General features: G+C 40.0%; 2 protein-coding genes across 5 annotated transcripts in view; one reads left to right on the forward strand and one right to left on the reverse strand.

The window, feature by feature from the left end:
• The window catches only part of apaf1 (apoptotic peptidase activating factor 1), a 71,991-nt gene that overhangs the window by 41,204 nt on the left and 11,608 nt on the right, over positions 1 to 19,179 (forward strand). Inside the window, exon 27 of one of the 2 annotated variants that reach the window (XR_013845439.1) lies at positions 405 to 1,873. Coding sequence is in view for 1 of the 2 variants with exons in the window: in XM_080050735.1 (XP_079906861.1) it covers positions 405 to 551 (147 nt within the window). In the remaining variant the exon portion in view is untranslated. Of the gene's footprint in view, positions 1 to 404; positions 2,616 to 19,179 lie in introns of those variants that run through there. The other variant, XM_080050735.1, reaches the window with a different exon arrangement.
• The window catches only part of anks1b (ankyrin repeat and sterile alpha motif domain containing 1B), a 206,563-nt gene continuing 203,237 nt past the window's right edge, over positions 15,854 to 19,179 (reverse strand). For all 3 annotated transcript variants that reach the window (XM_080050738.1, XM_080050736.1, XM_080050737.1), the window contains 2 exons: positions 18,475 to 18,566; positions 15,854 to 17,198 (listed from right to left, as the gene is read on the reverse strand). In XM_080050738.1, coding sequence (XP_079906864.1) covers positions 17,150 to 17,198; positions 18,475 to 18,566 — 141 coding nt within the window. In that variant the 3' untranslated portion in view covers positions 15,854 to 17,149. The remainder of the gene's footprint in view (positions 17,199 to 18,474; positions 18,567 to 19,179) is intronic.

A 19,179-nucleotide genomic window follows, 5' to 3' on the forward strand; every position in this document is an offset into this window, starting at 1 on the left:
ATTTCTTATGTCGGCAAAGTCGAAGAGGCTAAACATGCAATAGGATTAAACAATCAAGAACACAATCTCTGTTTTTTTTCCGATTGTGACAATTTGCTGCAGCTTAGCTTAGTTTGGCTTAGCTTAAAGATACCACTGTGCACAGCCACCCCAAACAGTCGAAAGGGAATACATCTAAATGCATGTACGTCATTATGTGAAACTTTGGTATCGTTTAACATAACTATAAAACATAATAACAATGATTATGTATAGGTCAGAAAATATTGACAATTTATAGAATGGAAACAGGGGGTTAACAACAAAAAATCCACCAACCAGCGCCTTCTAAAGCTAAACTAATTACCACATTATCTATTTGTTAAACAGTCTCTCTGTCTTTCCTCTTGTGTGTGTTTCTCTAGTGGTGGGATGTGGAGACAGGAGAGGCTCTGCAGACCTTCCATCCTAAAGGAACGGCTCTGAAGAGGATCCACGTCTCCTCAGACTTCTCCACCTTCGTCACCGTCGACAACATCGGAATCCTCTACATCCTGGAGCGGGTGGTGTGAAAGAGAGAAACAAAACTCTGCTCCGAAAGACCAAAGCAAACTCCACCACCTGACCTAAACGCTACACATTTCTTGCAAACCCCTACAGTTTCACAGACTGATGTAGGCATGTTCTGTAGACATGTTCTGTTGCATTGAGGGACACTTGCAGGGGGCTTGTCAGCAAAGCTTCAGCGTCCCAACGACACACACTTTCTCAGATACGTTTACAATCTCCTCTGCACTCTTTCTACATTTAGATTGATTCTAGAAAAACAGCATCGCAATAGATCATTACAGAGACTCACATTCGGTACTGTGGGTTCACATGCAAACATTGCTAACTTGGACTTAAAGGTGCTACGAGGAACTTTTGAATATTTCTGAAACAGTCTAATTTTTCCTCTGATTATCACAAGACCATCAGTGCAAAGAATGCTATTTTTATATAGTTTTTCTTAATGCCTTTGTCATGGTGTGCTCACCCAGGAACTACAGCTGGCGTAGTTTAAACACTACCGCTTTTGTCCAAAGGGGGTGCAAGAATTAACACAAAATGAAAGTTCCTCCAAGGGCCTTTAACCAGTTTACACCAGCTTTAAATGGAAACTGCTCCAACAGCGATCAACTGTTGAGAGTGTAGATGCACCATGAATAAAGCCGTGTATCTTATACAAAAACAAGTGCATTAAAAAAAACTGTTCGTGACGATCAGGTCTTTCTTAAGCGGTTCCTTTTGAATCCTTATTACCTAATATATATAGGTTAATATCCACAGGTTAAAGTTTTGTGATCCTTACATCCGTTTAAATGTGAATAATTAATGTTAATCCATATTTCATTGGGGCTGGACGTTATTGCATGAAATGTGAGAGATTTTCAAACTCCGCTGTATGTATTCCACATAAGCTATCGTGCCGTTAGAAGGTGGGAAGTGCGATTGAGGCATTTGTAACGCTGTGATGTTTTTGAACTACGATTTTTTCATGTCTGTGTTTGAGGGTAAATAATTGTGTGTGTGGTGTAATCCTGTGCTCTATTATGAACGGTTCTGAGCCCTTTCTACACTTCAGCCTTAGTCTGAATGGGAGTACTGTTATGTATGATAGGTTATTTTTTCCAATCCACCAGCATAGACAGAACTTCTGGTGCACTTTGGTCGACATTAAATTTAAATGGATAGAATCAAAGGTGCTACGAGGAACTTTTAAATATTTCTGAAACAATCTTGTTTTTCCTCTGATGATAATAAATGACATGTAACAGCAAACGAGACCCTCAGTGCAAAGAATGCTATCTTTATATAGTTTTTCTTAATGCCTTTGCCATGGGTACAACAGCTGGTGTAGTAGAAAACACTAGCGCTTTTTGTCCAAAAGCACCTTGAAGTTTTAATGATTGAGCATTTTAAAATCCCCAAACTTTTGATGCCTGTGGGTCTATTTGTACATCCGAACTATTTGTGCTTAGATCAAAGGTAAATGTTTCTTACCCCCCAAAAAATTGCAGTCTGTGATTTATTATTTATGATCTAAATTTCCACATGCTAATGTTAAAAGGCATGTTTTTTAACTATTTACATGTTGTAGTACCACTGTTTTTAACTCTATATGCCACTTTTTACACACATTTTATCTGCACGTTGTCTTATCTACTGAGCCTTTTCCTGTTCCGAGCACTTTGAAGGCGAGGTTACGATCTTCTTCTAAGCTTTCGCTCACGTGGCTTTGTGCAGGAAAATCAAAATGGATCCTTACTTTGATTTGACGGTACAGATGAGAAATGATTCTTAAGTATGTGACCATGAGGCACATTTCCCTTCACATGCTATAATAGGAAATGTTTTTGAAGACAATAAACGAGTAAATGTAAGGATGCATTTGAACTTTTTCTGAACAATGCTGTTGGCCATTCTCACGTTGTGCTCTTCCTAACTGGTGCTTTAAAGATGGCATCAATTCAATCAACAGATTTGCCTCTTGTCTGTCTAACAAAATTGTACAAATATTGATGTCTGCTCAGGATGTATAGATGCTGTTATATAACATGGTGTGGTGCAATGTGAGCGTAATTTATAAAAGATTAAACTACACACTCTAAGATGTTGTGTGTCTTGGTTTTCTTACCTGCCAACTCTTCATTCTACAGTTCTCTTTTAATGCATTTTTTTTTATTTTCTTCCTTTATTGACTGAAGAATCTTGAGTCCTATTATGGACTTTTTTTTTCAGTTTTTTTCTTTGGTAGAAATGGTTAAACTTGAAGCCTAATAAACCAGAACAGAGCTGACACAGACCTCAGTGTTGCCTAAACTAACAGACCAGTTAATGATGTAAACTTAAGATCGATAATCTTTAAAAAAAAAAAAATGGTTAGATAATGACGACATACTTGGTTGGGAATTGAAGTTGAACTCGATATTTGTTGTCGCTTGTTTAATAGGAAAACTGATGTCCAGCCTGAACAGTAATACAGATTTGATACACGCACACTGATACATTTGGATGAAAAATAGTGTTTTTTAATGAATTTCAGGAAAGGTCAGCAACAGAACTCAGTGGCCATCTAATTTTACCAGATGTCTGTTTGCACAACTAGACAGTATGACATATCATTGTTGGAGAATTGCATTACCTCCTGCCAGTATTATTCTGTGGTTGGTGTGGAGACCACCTCGTCCTCAGAGCTGGACACTTTTTTATAGCTGAGTGTGGGCTGAAATCAATTAGCCTGATAATCAACAAGGTAACATTTGACATTAAGGTACACAAAATGGTAAAAGCTACTATGTTTTTCATTTTTTTTTCATTTGTTAAGTAACAATATATATTGCACCCCCTTTGGACAAAAATGGTAGTGTTTTAAGCACACCAGCTGTAGTTCTTGGGTGATCGTACCCGTAACAAAGGCATTACTGTAAGAAAAACTATTTTAAAAATAGCATTCTTCCCACTGATTGTCTCGTTTGCTGTTACATGTAATTTATGATCATCAGATGAAAAATTAGACTGTCAGAAATATTTAAAAGTTCCTCGTAGCATCTTGAAGCAAATAAAAAAGCATCCTCTGTGTGCTTATTTGTGTAACAGCATCTCTCATGGGGCTCTTTTTGAACTGAAAAACGGACAGATATTGAATGGTGTCCTCTTCCTTTGTGTGCGTTACTTCCCGCATGCATTTACACACCCCACAGTGTAGAATGCTGTGAACTTTTTAAAGTCTACTTGAGGTGTTTGCGCTGACCTCATTAATTCGTCTTTCTCCTCCTTTAATTAATCTTTGTCTGCTGCTGGCAGTAATTACAGCGTTCTAGAGTGTCGGAGTGTCTACACACCACTGACACCTCCTTCCCCTCTCCAGTGCAGCTGAGCGGGGGTTCCCTCAGCTCTGTGTCTGATGTCTGTCATACTACACACTAACCCTGCGTTCCAATACCCCATACAGCCCTGCTATTTAGTATGCTAGAAAAAAAGATTTAGGATGGCCCAATTATTCTATCAGATACAGAATGGTTAAACATACCCAGATGCCCTACTAGATCTGGTAGGGGATTTTTAGTGTGGAAATCAACAGATGTTGTGGGCAAATTCGACCCATAATCCAGTGCACACCGGAAGTGACGTCACATCGACGGAGCCTCCGAGTGAAAACAACCAAAGATGCGATGGATGTATAGGCAAGAGGCAAGATCAAGGCCCTATGTTATGATGAAATAAATAACTAAATGTCCCAACTGTATGCCTACTACATGCTAACTAGATTATTTTGATGGTCAGATGTAGTATGTACGATAGAAAAAAGAGAGAGTATGGGATTTGGAACCCAGCCTAATTCTCTGTGTTATGACCGGAGTAAAACCGAGCTGAGGCATTTGTCCTTTGAACTCAACATGTTTACAATCTCCCACAAGCTGTGTGTGTGTGTGTGTGTGTGTGTGTGTGTGTGTGTGTGTGTGTGTGTGTGTGTGTGTGCGTGTGCGCGTGTGTGTGCTTTTGGCGTGCGTGCGTGCATGTATGCGTGCGCCATGTCTTTTGGTTTTGGAATTTATTCAAATTTAGGGGTTTATGAATTGTTGTCCTCAGGTAAAAGTCAGACGAAGGACGTTGTGTCCTTGTTGATTTTAATAATGTGAAATTAGCCTCGAGCTAAAAAAAAAGGAGCCGAAAAACAAAGTCACTGTAAAGGATAAAAATCATGATATTGTTTTGGATGTTCTGATTGCACCCTGTAAAGCAGTATCTGTTTTTTAAAAAAAGTCATTAAAAATATAAAGTTCAGAGGCCTATACGAGCCTGATTAACCTGATTGTAACAGCGGTGTCCGTTTAGAGTGGTCGGCTAATGCGAAGCTGAAATTAAACCCTCTTCTAGTTGCCCAGTGAGAGGTCTATTGCAGACAGTCACACGTTGGACTCCCGGGGGATTCACAAAAGCTTTAATTTTCAAAAGGAACTCAAATTCCCCCTCCGGCTTGCCGTCTGCTGTCTAAGACTTTTTTAAATGTGTTCTAATTCTCTCTGCTCTCTTCCTTCTTTCCTCTCATTAATTTTTCACCGCTTGCTATTTCTCAAGCTCGTGGCTATGTGGCGTGCAATTGCAGCATGCAGATTTTTGGGGTAGCTGGCCAAAACAGGTGCAGACTTTGAAAAACTGATCACAGAGGCTGGAGTTTTAGTTTGTGCTCGGGGGAGTGGTGCGTGGTAGCGATTAAATGAACGTTTAAGGCGTACTAATATGGATAAGTGCAGTCCGTGTGCTCTCTGACCATTAGATCTATGACACCCCTTTGTGAACTGGGTCACCAAATGATGCTTCTCCCGTGTCTTTTGACCCTGATTTGCATTTACACCCTCACCCCATGTGTGTGTGTGTGTGTGTGTGTGTGTGTGTGTGAGTGTGTGAGAGAGAGAGAGAGTGTGTGTGTGTATTTGCATGTGTGTTTTGTATGACCTTGGCCAAACATTGGTTCCTGTTCCTGTCAGCTGTTGGCTCAGCGGCGGTCCACCTTTATTGCTTTGGCTTGTGGAGCCACCGGGCCGAGAGACAGAAACTGGTTCCACATTTGGGCCGTGTCCCATTTCTCCCCTCACCCACCTGCACAGATGGTTTGGTGTGTTTCGGGCATCACACAGTGCAGGACTTAGAAAAGTGAAAAATGAAGAGGGAAACTGAAATGGAACGGAGCCCAGAAAGGGCAGCTGATGTGTTCACCTTTGTCTCAACTCATCTATAGCTCAACCAACCAGGACCTGCACTGAAACACAGGAACAAGGAGGGAGATAGGAATGAATGGATGAGATCTTTATTTGGAATGATTAAAAAAAAGAAAAGAAAACAACAAACAGAAAAACAAAGAGGTACCAAATATCAGTGAGATTTTCATTCTCCTTCCTCATTTCCGCTCCAATGTAGATAAAAAACAAGAATTCTAAAGGTGATAAAAGAAAGAATAACATTTATTTTCAAGCAATCATATGCTAATTCAAACATACTTATGAATAGTATATTCCTTTTCTACCAAGTCTTTTCTGAAAAATGCCAATACATTCTACACACTGCACCTTTAATTTGGTTTTGCACCCGTGAACAAGATCCGTTGCAGCCGGAGGGGAAATTGCAAGACCCCTAAAGTTCGGCAGCACTTTTTAAATATGTTCCTAAGCATTAGTGTTCTAGGGTTAAGGCTGAGTGAGTGCAGAGACAGTCAGTTTTATCTTGCGGCTGGGATATGCATTATGTGCACTGATCAGATTATAAGGTCCCAAGATGCAGGACTTGTTTTACACAGCATCCGAGAGAGCTGAACAAAACTCAAACCTAAATACCAAATCTGAGCTCCTTAACTTCTCCTCTCGTCATAGAGTCGTTACATAAAGAGCTTTGGGTGGGGATGAAAGCAGATGATCTTTAAGACTCTAACGGATATGATGAGCAAGTGATGGGACACATGGACTCATTTGAAACACACAACATATACTGTTAATCATGAATAAAAAACAAAACAAATTATTTCTCAAATAATTTTTTTTTGATAATTGTTTGCTCATTAAAATATAAAAAAATACATTGTATTAAAGGTGCTCTGAGGAACTTTCGGTTTGTGTTCATTCTTGCACCCCCTTTGGACAAAAGCGGTAGTGTTTTTACTAGGCCAGCTGTTGTTCCTGGGTGAGCGTATACCCATGACAAAGGCATTAAGAGAAACTATATTGAAAATAGCATTCTTTGCACTGATGGTCTTGAGACTGTTTCGGAAATATTTTAAAGTTCCTCGTAGCACCTTTAAGCGATATCCATACCCAATTTCTTAAAATCCTTTGGGGACATCTAAAATATCTTGGCCTCAATGCTCCACCATGTTTCTGTGACAGTTTGCTAAAGTGAACAAACCTCTTGGTTCTTATGTGTATATCAGTACTAAGCCAAAACATAATTACTGTTAACTGCATATAACAAATCTTTCAAACTAAAAGTTTTGGGAATACAAAGGGGAACTAATGAAATAAAATGTATGAATCTGACAGAGATGATATATAATATGGTCCGAGTTTAAAAAATGATTTTCTTTCAGTGGATGATGGATGTTTCATTTTGGAATAAAAACCCTCATATTGTGAGCTGATTGTCACGGGACATTTACTTCTACTTATTCAGAAAGCTCAAATCAATAGAGCCGAGCTGGTGTGCATGGTGCAACGAGAGGCTGTTATTGGAGCAACTACACTGGCAGCTTTCATTAGGATTTCATTTTGTGGATGAAGAAACACATTCTGGCTTCAGCAGCAGCAGCAGTCAACTCAACTTTTAAAAACTTTTACTTTGAAGGTGAAACAATGAGGTCATGTCTTAAATGGAGCAGGTTTCGTCTCTTGGCTGGGTTGTCTTTTTGGGCTAGTGCTGTTCAAGGTTGTGTTGTTGTCGGGCAGATTGGCACAAGTCTTTAATTTGATCACATGGTTTTGGCTTTGGTTTTTCTGCACCACAACACGGCACACCTTTATTTTGACGGAATCACAAGTTGGTCCTCCTTTTAACTCCTGTGTCATGTCGACTATATTTAGTATATCTTTTTACAGGTTCGGTTGTCATCACATTTGAGCTTGTGTCTGTGAGAGTCTGGAATCAAATGTCACATCAAAAGACTGGATATAGTTTTGAGTTTGTTCAGTACTGATACTTTTTTTGACACCTAATTTTGCGGAAATACATTCACCCAATCAGAAAATAATTAAACTAACATAGAATAGAACATCACAATGGTGTGTGTGCACAAATCTGAAATAAATAACTATAAAACCACCACCACTAAAGCAGTGGACTCATCCTTTAGTTTGTCTCTGCTGCCTTTCAGTTTTCCCAAGAAGTCTTTCATTAACATGCTTTTTGTAAGGAAGGCCTTTATCGTATTTACTAGTGCCGGGGCTCTCGCACCATTTAGCATTAAACAGTAGTTGTCCCAAACAATTAGTGCTGCTGCTGCGGAGCTCAGATGAAGGCAGACAGATCTAGAGCAGAGTGACTGTGGCCGGCTGATGAACTGTGTGTGTGTGTGTGTGTGTGTGTGTGTGTGTGTGTGTGTGTGTGTGTGTGTGTGTGTGTGTGTGTGTGTGTGTGTGTGTGTGTGTAGAGAGAGAGCGTATAGTCTGTCTGTCTGGCCTCGGGAAAGCTTCTGTGTCTGTGTTCAGTTTGTGCAGCTTTACTCTGCTAATCTTTTGTGTTCTTCTTCTTTTGAAAACATTTATCCACTCATTTAAGGCACTGCTTAAAAATACTTATTTATCTGAATGTACAAGGCAGAGAGATTAAATGAGTTAAGGAGAGATGTAGCTGTAGCAGAAGTCAGGCTTGTACTGTTGCATAGGGGGCCAGAAGAAAAACGTTTTTTTCTCAACATATAGTAATAGAAATAGAATAGAAAGCTTTAATTGTCGTTATACAAGGTACAATGAAATTCAGAGAGCAACTCCTTAAACGTGCATCAGTTATCACAGTATCACAATAAAAAAATAAAAAATACACACTCAATAACCAATTGAAAAAAAATGCTAACCTAAAACCCCCTTCAATTGTACACTGAACTGAGATTTTTTTTGTTTTCCGCCAGACATCATTTAATTTTTGTTTTCTTGTGACTCTTGAATAATCCACAGCTGATTGGATTCCTTGAAAAAGTAAACGGCGGTATGGTGGCAATAATCTCAGTTTAGCGTTCAACCCCACTTCAAAAATATTGAACTATCACTTTAACGCTGGTTTTGCCTTGGGAGGATTGGGGATGCGGATGGGAGTCAGTGATTCAACAGATGTGCGTCTTAGTGTGGTTAGCTGTGTAATCAGTGACTAATTGCCTCTTCTCAGGCCACAATCAAGCAAATCAGTGAGTGATTAACGCAAACACTCCATTTGGTTTTAGCTGAAAATAAGAGGAAAAGTTTGAAAAGAGTGAAATTCTTTTGTTTAATCCGTACTTAAAGCTATAGGACGTAACTTCTGTGGTCCCCATGAGGAATTCTGAGTAATTACAACAACACTGTTGCTGCATCTACAAGAGGTAAGCCTTTGATGATTGTGCATTTATTTGATTCCTTCTGCTGTCCAGGTTTTTTTCTTAGCAGTAGAATCAACAACTGAAACATTTCATGGTCCCTTCTTGGGATTTTTCTGGGCTCCTTGCATGTCGGGTTGGCAGACAGCTTTAACGGTAAACTATATAAATATCTTTCTTAGCTTATTCCTTTGGTAGGCCTATGAACACCTTACCTCATCCCATTTATTCATTCATTCTTCATTGCGGAAAAGATTAGTGTCTGATCTCTGCTATTTTGATTCATACATACTGGAGAAGGTGACATAAGCAGCTTTCAGTGACGGCATGGCTTCACCGCTGTCATGTTGCTTGACTGCTGTTGCTATGAGCCCTTGCATCAAACCAGGCACATATAAACCAGAGCCCGTCAGATCATATCGCTGTCATGGCAATTGCAGTTTCTGTTTTTCCTCTCCCGTGGGGGTTGCATCAACGTAGAGCTCTCCTCTCCTCTTTTCATTTCATTTAATTTCTTCTTTATTTCGAACAAAAAAAATCAAAAAAGTAAGTATGACACATCATAACACAAAACAAGAATAATTATAAAGTGTCATAAACAATATTTATAAAACACATGTATCATCTGTGTCCGAGAAGGAGAGAGGAGGAAGCATTTTTGATATTTTCAAGTAAAATACCCGAGGCAAAGAGATAAAATCACGTGGAGAAAGTTTTCCAGTGTGAAGGACACTAGCTCAGTTTGATAGTGGACGGCCTGCAGACCCAGAGGTTGTATATTCAAGTCGGTTGGTGTGTGTGTTTTTTTTCCATTTCTAAACAACATAGCCACTGTCGTTTGTTTTAGTCTAAACGGGTCTGCAGTCAATCCACCATCAGACTGAGCTAGGGTCCTTCACACTGGAAGACTTTCTCTGTGCGCTTTTAACTCTTTACCTCGTGTATATGACTTCCAAAAACCCAGATAAGGATTTGAACACACAACCTCTCAGAATCACCTACACATCAGCCACCTTACGGGAAAATAAATGTATTGCGTTCTGCATTTAGCTGCACAAAATGGAGCGAATTGAGCGTTATGTAAAAATACTTACTCTGAGCCGTTCTGCTGCACTGTCAAATCTCATTTCTCTGTATAGCTCTTAACTTACATGCTTATCCTCTGCCCAATTTGGCACTCCAGTCTGCTCAGAGCCCAAGCTAACAACACACAGATTTAAATTCTGCTGGATGCTGGCTTTTCCGTACAGATTATAGTGAATACAAATATGATGCGCATTTGAGGTCCTCTTCAATGTCCATCCATCCATGCATCCAAACATCCATCCATCCATCCACTCGTCCATCCATCCATCCATCCACCCATCCATCCATCCATCCATCCATCCATCCAGCAAACATTGAATCAACAAATCGATTAGTTGAACAACAGAAAATAGATGAGCTTCTATTATGGTTAATAATGAATAGAATATATACAGTACATTATATACATATAAAGTAATTTGAAGACATCATCTCAGGATCTCTGAAATTCCAAATAGTGATTGTGGTGTTTTTTGACAGGAAAAGCATGAATGAAAGGTTCTTTTTAATGGGACTGTGCAGTATTTCTTTGTCCAAGTTGTTGATGAAGTCTGCCAGTGTCCATTGTGAATGTCTCTGCCAGCTTCTGAGAGAGAGAGAGAGCGAGAGAGAGAGAGAGAGAGAGAGAGAGAGAGAGAGAGAGAGAGAGAGAGAGAGAGAGAGAGAGAGAGAGAGAGAGCGAGAGCTAGAGAGAGAGAGAACCTTTGGTTGTTTAGCCAATTCTCATCACTGTGTCCAGCTTTATCAGGTTGCACATATTGAGCCAATTCCAGCATGGTGTTTTATGTGTGTGTGTTTACTTACCCTTTGTTAAAGTGGTTTGGACAGGGAGTTTATTCCTCTTACCCACTTGCATGCCAGCCAGTTCCATGTTGATGTATTTCCCTACATTATGATAATGTTATTGCTGTTTCAACACATCTACCGAAGGCATCTAATTGTCTTTATGTAAAACAGTCCCCCCCTTCCCTTCATCAACCTTGCATATGTATAAGAGCAATATATAAATGTGGATCTGAGAACCATCTCTATTGAATGAATGCCAGATATGATTGTGATTTGTTACATGAGCAGTTTTCACCTAGTCGTCTCATTTAACCGGTAGCCGCGGGGCAGTGCGCACCATCTGTAACTTCTGGCCGTCTCCCACATCTGACACCGGTGCTGAAACAAAGCATGATGTAGCGTAGCCTACTCTCCCCTGTCTTACACTTCACTGTAGCGGCTCGAAAAAAATCTAGGAAATTATTAGTGTCTGCTAACCAACCGCCATGCTGTCGTTATGGCGTGATGTCGTTTTCTTTCCAACAGTGCAAAACAATCTCCATGTGTTCCCCGTCTTTCTTAATCATTCTCCCCTCATTGTGCCCAGTTTATCAAGTCCTGTGCCAGCAGTACACAACAATCAAATTGAGCTGTTGGCGCTTTGAAAAAAAAAAAAAAGCCTAAATACAGACGGCTGCCACTGCACCACTCGGACCAGAAAAATCTAGCAGAATAAATGGTGCCTTCTTGAATTACCTCCCACTCTATTCCATCCTGCAGTGGTCTACTCTGCTCTTTACAAAATCACAAAATATGTTTTTGTTGTTGTCATTTCTCAACAGAATGCACCAAATTGTCAGTTAATCTTCAGCCCAACCGATATGCCGCAGCCCCACCGTTTTTTTTTTCTTTTTTCTATTCTCCAAATCTCAGAGACCAGCTCCAGTGGTTGCTTCCACATTGACTGCATATTGTAACTGTAGGAGAGAGTGCGAGACATTTCATTCAGTGCTTTATAGCTCATGACAAATGCTTGTTCAGCCCTTTTTTTTCTCTTCTCCGAGGCTCGCTGTAAATGTCAGTCCACTGTAGTTTAATAGACACTCAACCAAAGGCACTCATCCTTACCTCCACAGATACATGAGATTTTTTTAATTTTTTTACAAGGCTTGGTTAAAAGACAGGGACGATGTGCAAAAGCACTACGAGTTGTGTGAACATTTCAATAACACAAAGGCTGTATAGGGGAGAGCAAACTCTTTCTACAGCTTGTAACCCAAACCTTGTGTTCAAATTTGGGGAAAGAGACTTCAGTCCGAACAGACACGGATGTGATCGGCCTACGTGATGTCTAATGCAGGCTAATCTTGAATCTTGATGTATTTTATTTGTATTTACTATCTCTTAAATGCAAATTTCTAATGTCTAGTCTTGATGTATTTTATTCCCCTGTAAAGCACTTTGAATGGCCTTGTGTCTGAATTATGCTATAGAAATAAACTGTGTGGAACATACTCTATTCAATCCACGTATTCTATCATTTTCATTCCTTTTAAAATCTAATAAGGTTAAGCTTTTCTTCCTCGATTCATGTACTTCTCTATACCTGAATGTTTTGCACATTGATTTTAAACTTGCTTCAAAAGGAGATTCATAAATCGTTGGTGCTTGGTAAATACTCAGGGAATATATTTCTTGCCAACCTTTTTAAGAGAAACCTGACTATACCTGATTTTACTCAAAATTGTAAATGCACACACTTTCATGTAAACATGCTGTATAGTAGCTGCTGGATCATAATCAAACAGCCTTTTACCTGAGATACACTTACCTTTGTTCCTGCTGTACTGTAGAGCCTTTTAAAGAGAACAGTGAACAGTGCTGGCGCTTTATTTCGTGGCTGCGAGTTCTGTCAGTCAAATCCTGGGAGGAAATGTGGTCGGTGATCAGTCGGAGTGGCCGGGGCCTGCTTCAAAATCCTGCCAGCTTCTTCATGTTTGTTTGTCAATGAAATCCCTCATTGCTAACCTTCAGAGGAAAGGGATGGACGCTGCATCTGCAATGATTTTGCTTACTGGTGCTTTAAGGGGTGGAAGCTTAGTTGGATTACCTAAAATATGGTCCTCTTTAGGTGAATATGAATAGCCTATGTCTAAAATCTTGCCCAGGGTCTTTGCCATATGGTCCCAATCCATCTAGAAAAATGCAGGTGAAACATGCTTAAACAGCTGAGAAGTCTGTATAATTTAGCAGTGCAATATATTTTATATATTTACAATATAAATGTAGCGCCCTTCTAATTTGATTAAATGGTCACTAATGTGGGCCTGAAGTTGTAATGATAGCCTACTGTTGACATGTATTTGGTTAATTTGGGGAAGTTTGTGTTAAATATAAAAACGTCCTATGTTTTAAAGAGCCCTTGAACCCCTCAGTTTATTTTTATGGGTTTGGATTTGTTTAGGCAGGTGTCAATCATTTTATCTGTCATTGGGGATTAACCTGTCGGATTGTTGGAGGGGCGGGGTATAACAAATTGTCCGGGGATGAGAGAAAACAATCTGCGAGAAGAAGCTGAAGAGACTGTTATGTCAGAGAAAACTTAAACTTGAAGAACAGTTATACTATTTACCGTTTGCAACCGGGCGTTTGCGTGAGTGTTTGTTTATGTTGTTAAAAGTGTAAACGAGCGTGCTTTAGAAATGCAGCTTTTTGCTAAGAGGCTGACGCAAGCTGATAATGAGGACGGGACTGTTTTGGTAGCGGTAAGCATAACCAACGGGAGAAGCCAGGACAAGGACGGACTTTGCCACGTGCTGCAGCAGAGGAGTTGGTGTTGGACCGAGCATCGAGACGGTTTCCTGATCGTGTTGCTGCCCCCAGGAAAAGGTTGTTTTTCAAGGAGTTTACCTAACTTTTTGTCCTGATTTGGGTGTGAGTATATGGACTTTTCTTTTGAAGAGGATTTCTGTATGAGCTCCAACAAGCGCGCCAACACTGGTACCAGTAACTGAACCTTTCAAAAACCCCGGGGTATTAGCATTTAAGGTTATAAATTGTGTTTTCATGTGTTCATGAGTCAATCTAAAAGAAAGGAAAAAGAGAGCTGAGTTACATGGTTTAGAAATAAAACAATCTAATATTGCTCTCTTGTCTTTCCAATGTGTTTTTCCCTGTTGATTGTATTGTTTCATCTTGAATAAGGGCTATAGTTACAGTTGAAATACACTGCATGGCAAATTAATGCTCATTACCAGTATAGTTACATTAATAAACTAACCAGGCCTCTTGGCATCTTAGCCAGAGTCATCCTTAAATTGTGTTTAGTGTAGCCTACACCATCCAGAAAATATATTTCGTAGCTCTCACCATTTCACAACCCATGCAGTAACTTTTATTATGTTAAAGGGACATTCTATAAAAGTAATTTAGTCAACAGAATTGAGTGAGAGGGCTACATAAAATACTGGCACAATTTTACACTGATCATGTATTGGTAAGAATGTTGTATGAAAAAATGCACCTTAAAGATCTCCTATTATACTATTTGTCTGGGCTTAATTTCTTGTTAAAAACTGCTATAGAGCAACCTGACACGAATCACACCACAAAAAACCATGTAGATTTTCGGGAAACTCTTCCTGTCATCTGAGCGCGCACAGCACTGTCAGTCAGGTTGTCTGGTGGTCGCCAAGTGGTTGATGGAGTTGATGAGATGTCTGTTAAACGCTGACCTCTCTGTCACTCCTGAACTGAAGACCAGATGACAGGGAGAGCTAAACTAAACGTCGATTTCGATTCCACTTGTGGCTTAAGCAACAGAAAAAGGTATGCATTTTTCAAGCACTATGAATTGGTCACACTGGCATTGTACAGTAAAAAAAAACCTAATAGCGTACCTATAATCAGTGGATTTACAGTACAGACAACAATTACCGGTAGCTACTGTATATCTCACCATCACATCTAAACCTTCTCTAACCTGGAGTCAACATCAATAAAGCTTTCCTATTTCTATCCAATTTGCCACGTCCAATGGTAGCCACTGGTTTAAGCGCTTATTTGACTGCCATGTAATGCCACAGGCGTTTCTTCTTTCACAGCTTTCCTTATCAGAGCTGAAGTGGAAGACGGCCTCTTACGATACCATCTCCACATCGCTTCACAACAATTTACACTTGAGTGTATGCCTTACTAATGACTTTCACAACCTCAAGGTGTGAATTCCCCACACGGGTTCACTGTGAGGGAACTCTCCACACGGCTAAAACAACTTCAGTTAATGGAGATTGAGAGGGGAAGCTGATATCAATATCTTACTGACTAAATAAGAGTTTATAATAAGTTTCTAATTTCAACAGCAATAAAGCCTTCTTATTCAATATATAAAAATACTACATGTTATTATAATGCCAATAGAATGCACACAATTATTCATGTGAGATTCTTAATGAGTTTAGTTCTGCAGAACATTATATGTTGTAACATCAGTTTCAGGGCAAACTTCTTGGCCCAACCTTGATCTAATGCACATGCAGTAATAGTATGCGTGTGTCCATTATTGTATTCATTAAAGTATTGGTACCAACATTTTCGTTTCAGCTCCAAATTAGGTGTTTTGCTCGTTAACAACCTGTCGGATTGTTAATTTTGAGAAAAAATTTAAATATGTCATGAAATCAATAAAAAAAGGGATTGTAAGTACAGAAATGTCAGCCTTCTATAAAGTATAATCACGCATATGTACTCAGTACTTGGCTTAGGCACATTTTGCATGAATCATTGCCTTAACTCCAATTCATTTTCCATGATATTCTAATACTATGAGTTTCACCTGTACTTTTAAACTTTAAGTCAAACATTTACACACAATAACTCGGGGACAACATTATCACAATGACAAATAATGGTTTTACAAGTCATATTTTATTCCATGTGCTTTACAGGGATATAAATAATGGCCGCCAAAATTACAAAAATCAGTGTGCTGGAAGCCCAAGCCTATGTACATAAGTTGGTCAGCAGTGATGTCACCAAAGAACCCATTTCAGTTTTCACTTAAAATACAATCTCTAACCATCTACCTTTTTTTTATTCATGTATTTCCAACCTTTATTTTGGTACCTTGTTTCCAGTGCCCTGAACTTCAAAATCCTTTAATTCGTTTAACTCTTTTACATTACAGCTATGAACAATGAGTTGGCAAAATATCTATGTACATTTTATAATTGGATAATGTCTCATCCAAATAATACAGTAATACTGCGTTTAAAATAGTACATCTGCTAGATAAGAGTAGAGCCCCATGAGAAATGGATGGACCTGACGAGTTAGCTAGCCACCTGCAACATTCACTCTCTGTATAACAAGGATGATCATCTAGTTTCAGATTTTTTTTTACGTAATTTTTTTTGTTAAAGGATGGCCGTCATTCTTAAGCCCAAAGGTTTTTCATCTCATCGTATAATAGAAAAATAATGTAACATTAAGACAACAGTAGACAAGAATTGCACAAGAATAATCATAATCATCATGGTAGGTAATATAATACTCTCATATTAAACATTTAAAATGTCGGGCAATACGAATAGAATACTTTTTTTTAAACACCAGATGCGTTTTTTTGTTCACATAGATAGGTTCATCTCTCCGTTAATGAGGAGAAACCCACCTGTTGCATCTTTTGCAGCTAGTGCGATCACATTTACACATTGCTTGTGCATATATATCTCTATTATTTTCTCACTTAAAAAACAAAAACAAACAGAACCAAAAGAGCCAGTCAGACGTCCTCAAACCCCATGCCCATTCCCACACTGACACATGCCCAGTGCTGCCCATTGTGTGTTACCCACTGTTACCATACTCACAGTCACCATGGAGACCCTGTGACCGCCCCATTGGTTCACAGGTCGTGCCTCTCAGTTGGCCACATAAAACAAATCCTGCTGCGCTTGCAGAAAGTTGAGGCTGCTTTCAAATCAGTGTACATTCAGAGCAGAGCGTTGTCTGTCAAGATGCAGTCCTGTTAGTGTGTGTAAAAGGGTCCGTTTGCCATATGTTTACTGTGTCAAGCATCATCGGATGAAGGATGTTCAAAGTTTTGTAGTCAACCTTAAACACCTGTGGCGTCCACGTTTGTAGTCCTTTGAAAAGTGAGCAAGAGGGTCCTTTTGAAGTCCGTTTTTGCATTGTATGTGTGACAAGGTCCGTGTTTAGGGCTGGCTACATTCTTTGCATTCCACAGTAATAGACATGAGCGTCCGGCATTGCCCTGCAAAATGAGATGACATCACTTATCGAGAGAGTCCTCACACCCCCGCCTCTCCACCGGCCCCCCTGCTCTGCTAATCCAAAATGGCCACCATGCGCCTCACAAGCCACATGCTAAACCCCCTTTACATACAAGATTTCTTCCCCCAAAAAATTAAACAAAGGTCTACAGACAGGGGAAAAAATCCATGTTGGTTAAAATAACTCTGAACGTATATGCACACATGTGCTGTAAAAGCAAAACAATTAATTACCTACTTCTTCCTGTGTCACAGGTCAAGTTTTAAAAGATGTTTGTCAAAGAAATTCACAAGTGTGTTAGTAGTATTTTCAAAAAAATAAATCTGATAGAAAGAATCAAAAAAGTTGAAATACATTCTTAAGTAGCCTGGCTGGACGAACCAGTTTGAGTCAAAGTTTAAAACTTTGCTACATTGTCTCTCCTGTAATTCCGCTCTCCTCTTTAGATTTAAAAAAATGTCTAGAAAGTCTAAACTGTTTCCTCTGGTTGTCATGTTTAGGACAACAGCCCCTGCTCATTGTCATTGGCTCAGCGGACAGCTAAAACACTGTCATGGCGCTAGTAGCATTAGCAGTACTCTGGTTACAAACCTCATTCAAATTGTCAGGGGGGCAGTTAGACAAAAGGTGGGTTTGAAATGTAGAGAAAAGCCAGGGACGAAGGAGGCAGTCAAGAGGAGGAATAAAGGAGAGAGACAAAGCCAAACGGTCGCACCAAATCGACAGGAAAGAGAGAAAAAAAAAGCAGCTGATTGGCCCACAAACAGGAAGTGGATTTTTTTTTAAAAACGACTGAAAGCAGCGGCCCCATTTACAGGTGGAGACAGAGAAGTTCACCACACATCCCCGTTGGATCAAAAGTCATGCGCCAGGCCTGCAGGCAAAGGAGGACAAGGGCCTGCGCCAAAGACCAAAGAGAGGGGGAGCAGAAAATGAAAGAGAAGAAAAGACAAGGAGATAGCATAGAAGAGATAAAGGGGACAGCGCATTGCCACACGCCATCATGCAGTGGACAGGCTTTCAGCTAACAGGGGGCAAGAGGGCAGAGAGGGCGGGATGGTTTTTAGTTTTTGTATTTTTCAGCCGGTTGAGGTGACGTAGTGAGCGGACGTGCGTCGCTCGTGCCCCCCAGACTTCCGGGCACAGAGGGGGGAGGGGTGGCACCCCCAGTACAAGGGCAAACCTCTGAAAGGCACACACACACACACACAGGAGTGGACAAGGCGGGCGTATGTTAGAAAATAGTGGTCTCGTACTTGGTGTTGACTCCTCTCTTGGCCTCCTGACCCGGCTCCACTATCCACGGCACGTTGGCGTGGCCTTTCTGCTCCATGGACGGCTGCTCCATCTGATAGAGAGACAAAGACGGAAGGAGAGAGAGAGACGACAGGAGAGAGAGACAGAGACGACAGGAGAGACAGAGACGGAAGGAGAGAGAGACAGACAGAGAGAGATGGAAGGAAAGAGAGAGAGAGCGAGAGACAGAAGGAGAGAGAGAGTGATTAGTTTATATGACTTGCATATTCTCCATTTTGAGAACACCAAATATCATTGGATTGATTTAGTACTTGAAAGTCGGAGTCAGCGATTCTGGTTGTTGTAAAAATCACTTGTATGTCAAAATCAGGGAATATCTTCAAATGATCTGATATCTGTACTGTGTGTGCATTGGAAAAAATAATCCAGTGTCAATAATACACAGCCTAGGATCTGTAAACTGGCATGTTGTTGTGGGCCCCCTTTGTTTACACACACCAGATTTTTTCCAGCGGAAACACAGTACGAACAGGTAGCGGATCGTAAGGAGATATTAACTGATTTTGACAACAACATTTTTTTTTCTCAATAAGCACACTCCAGAATCGCTGACTCCCCCTTTATTAAGGATGCACATTCTCAAACAAAGTGACACACAATGACCCACTTAGAATGCAACTCTTTCTGTTGAAAATCTACATTTT

The sequence above is a fragment of the Ammodytes marinus genome, assembly GCF_949987685.1.
Source record: "Ammodytes marinus genome assembly, chromosome: 22".
NCBI lineage: Eukaryota > Metazoa > Chordata > Actinopteri > Uranoscopiformes > Ammodytidae > Ammodytes > Ammodytes marinus.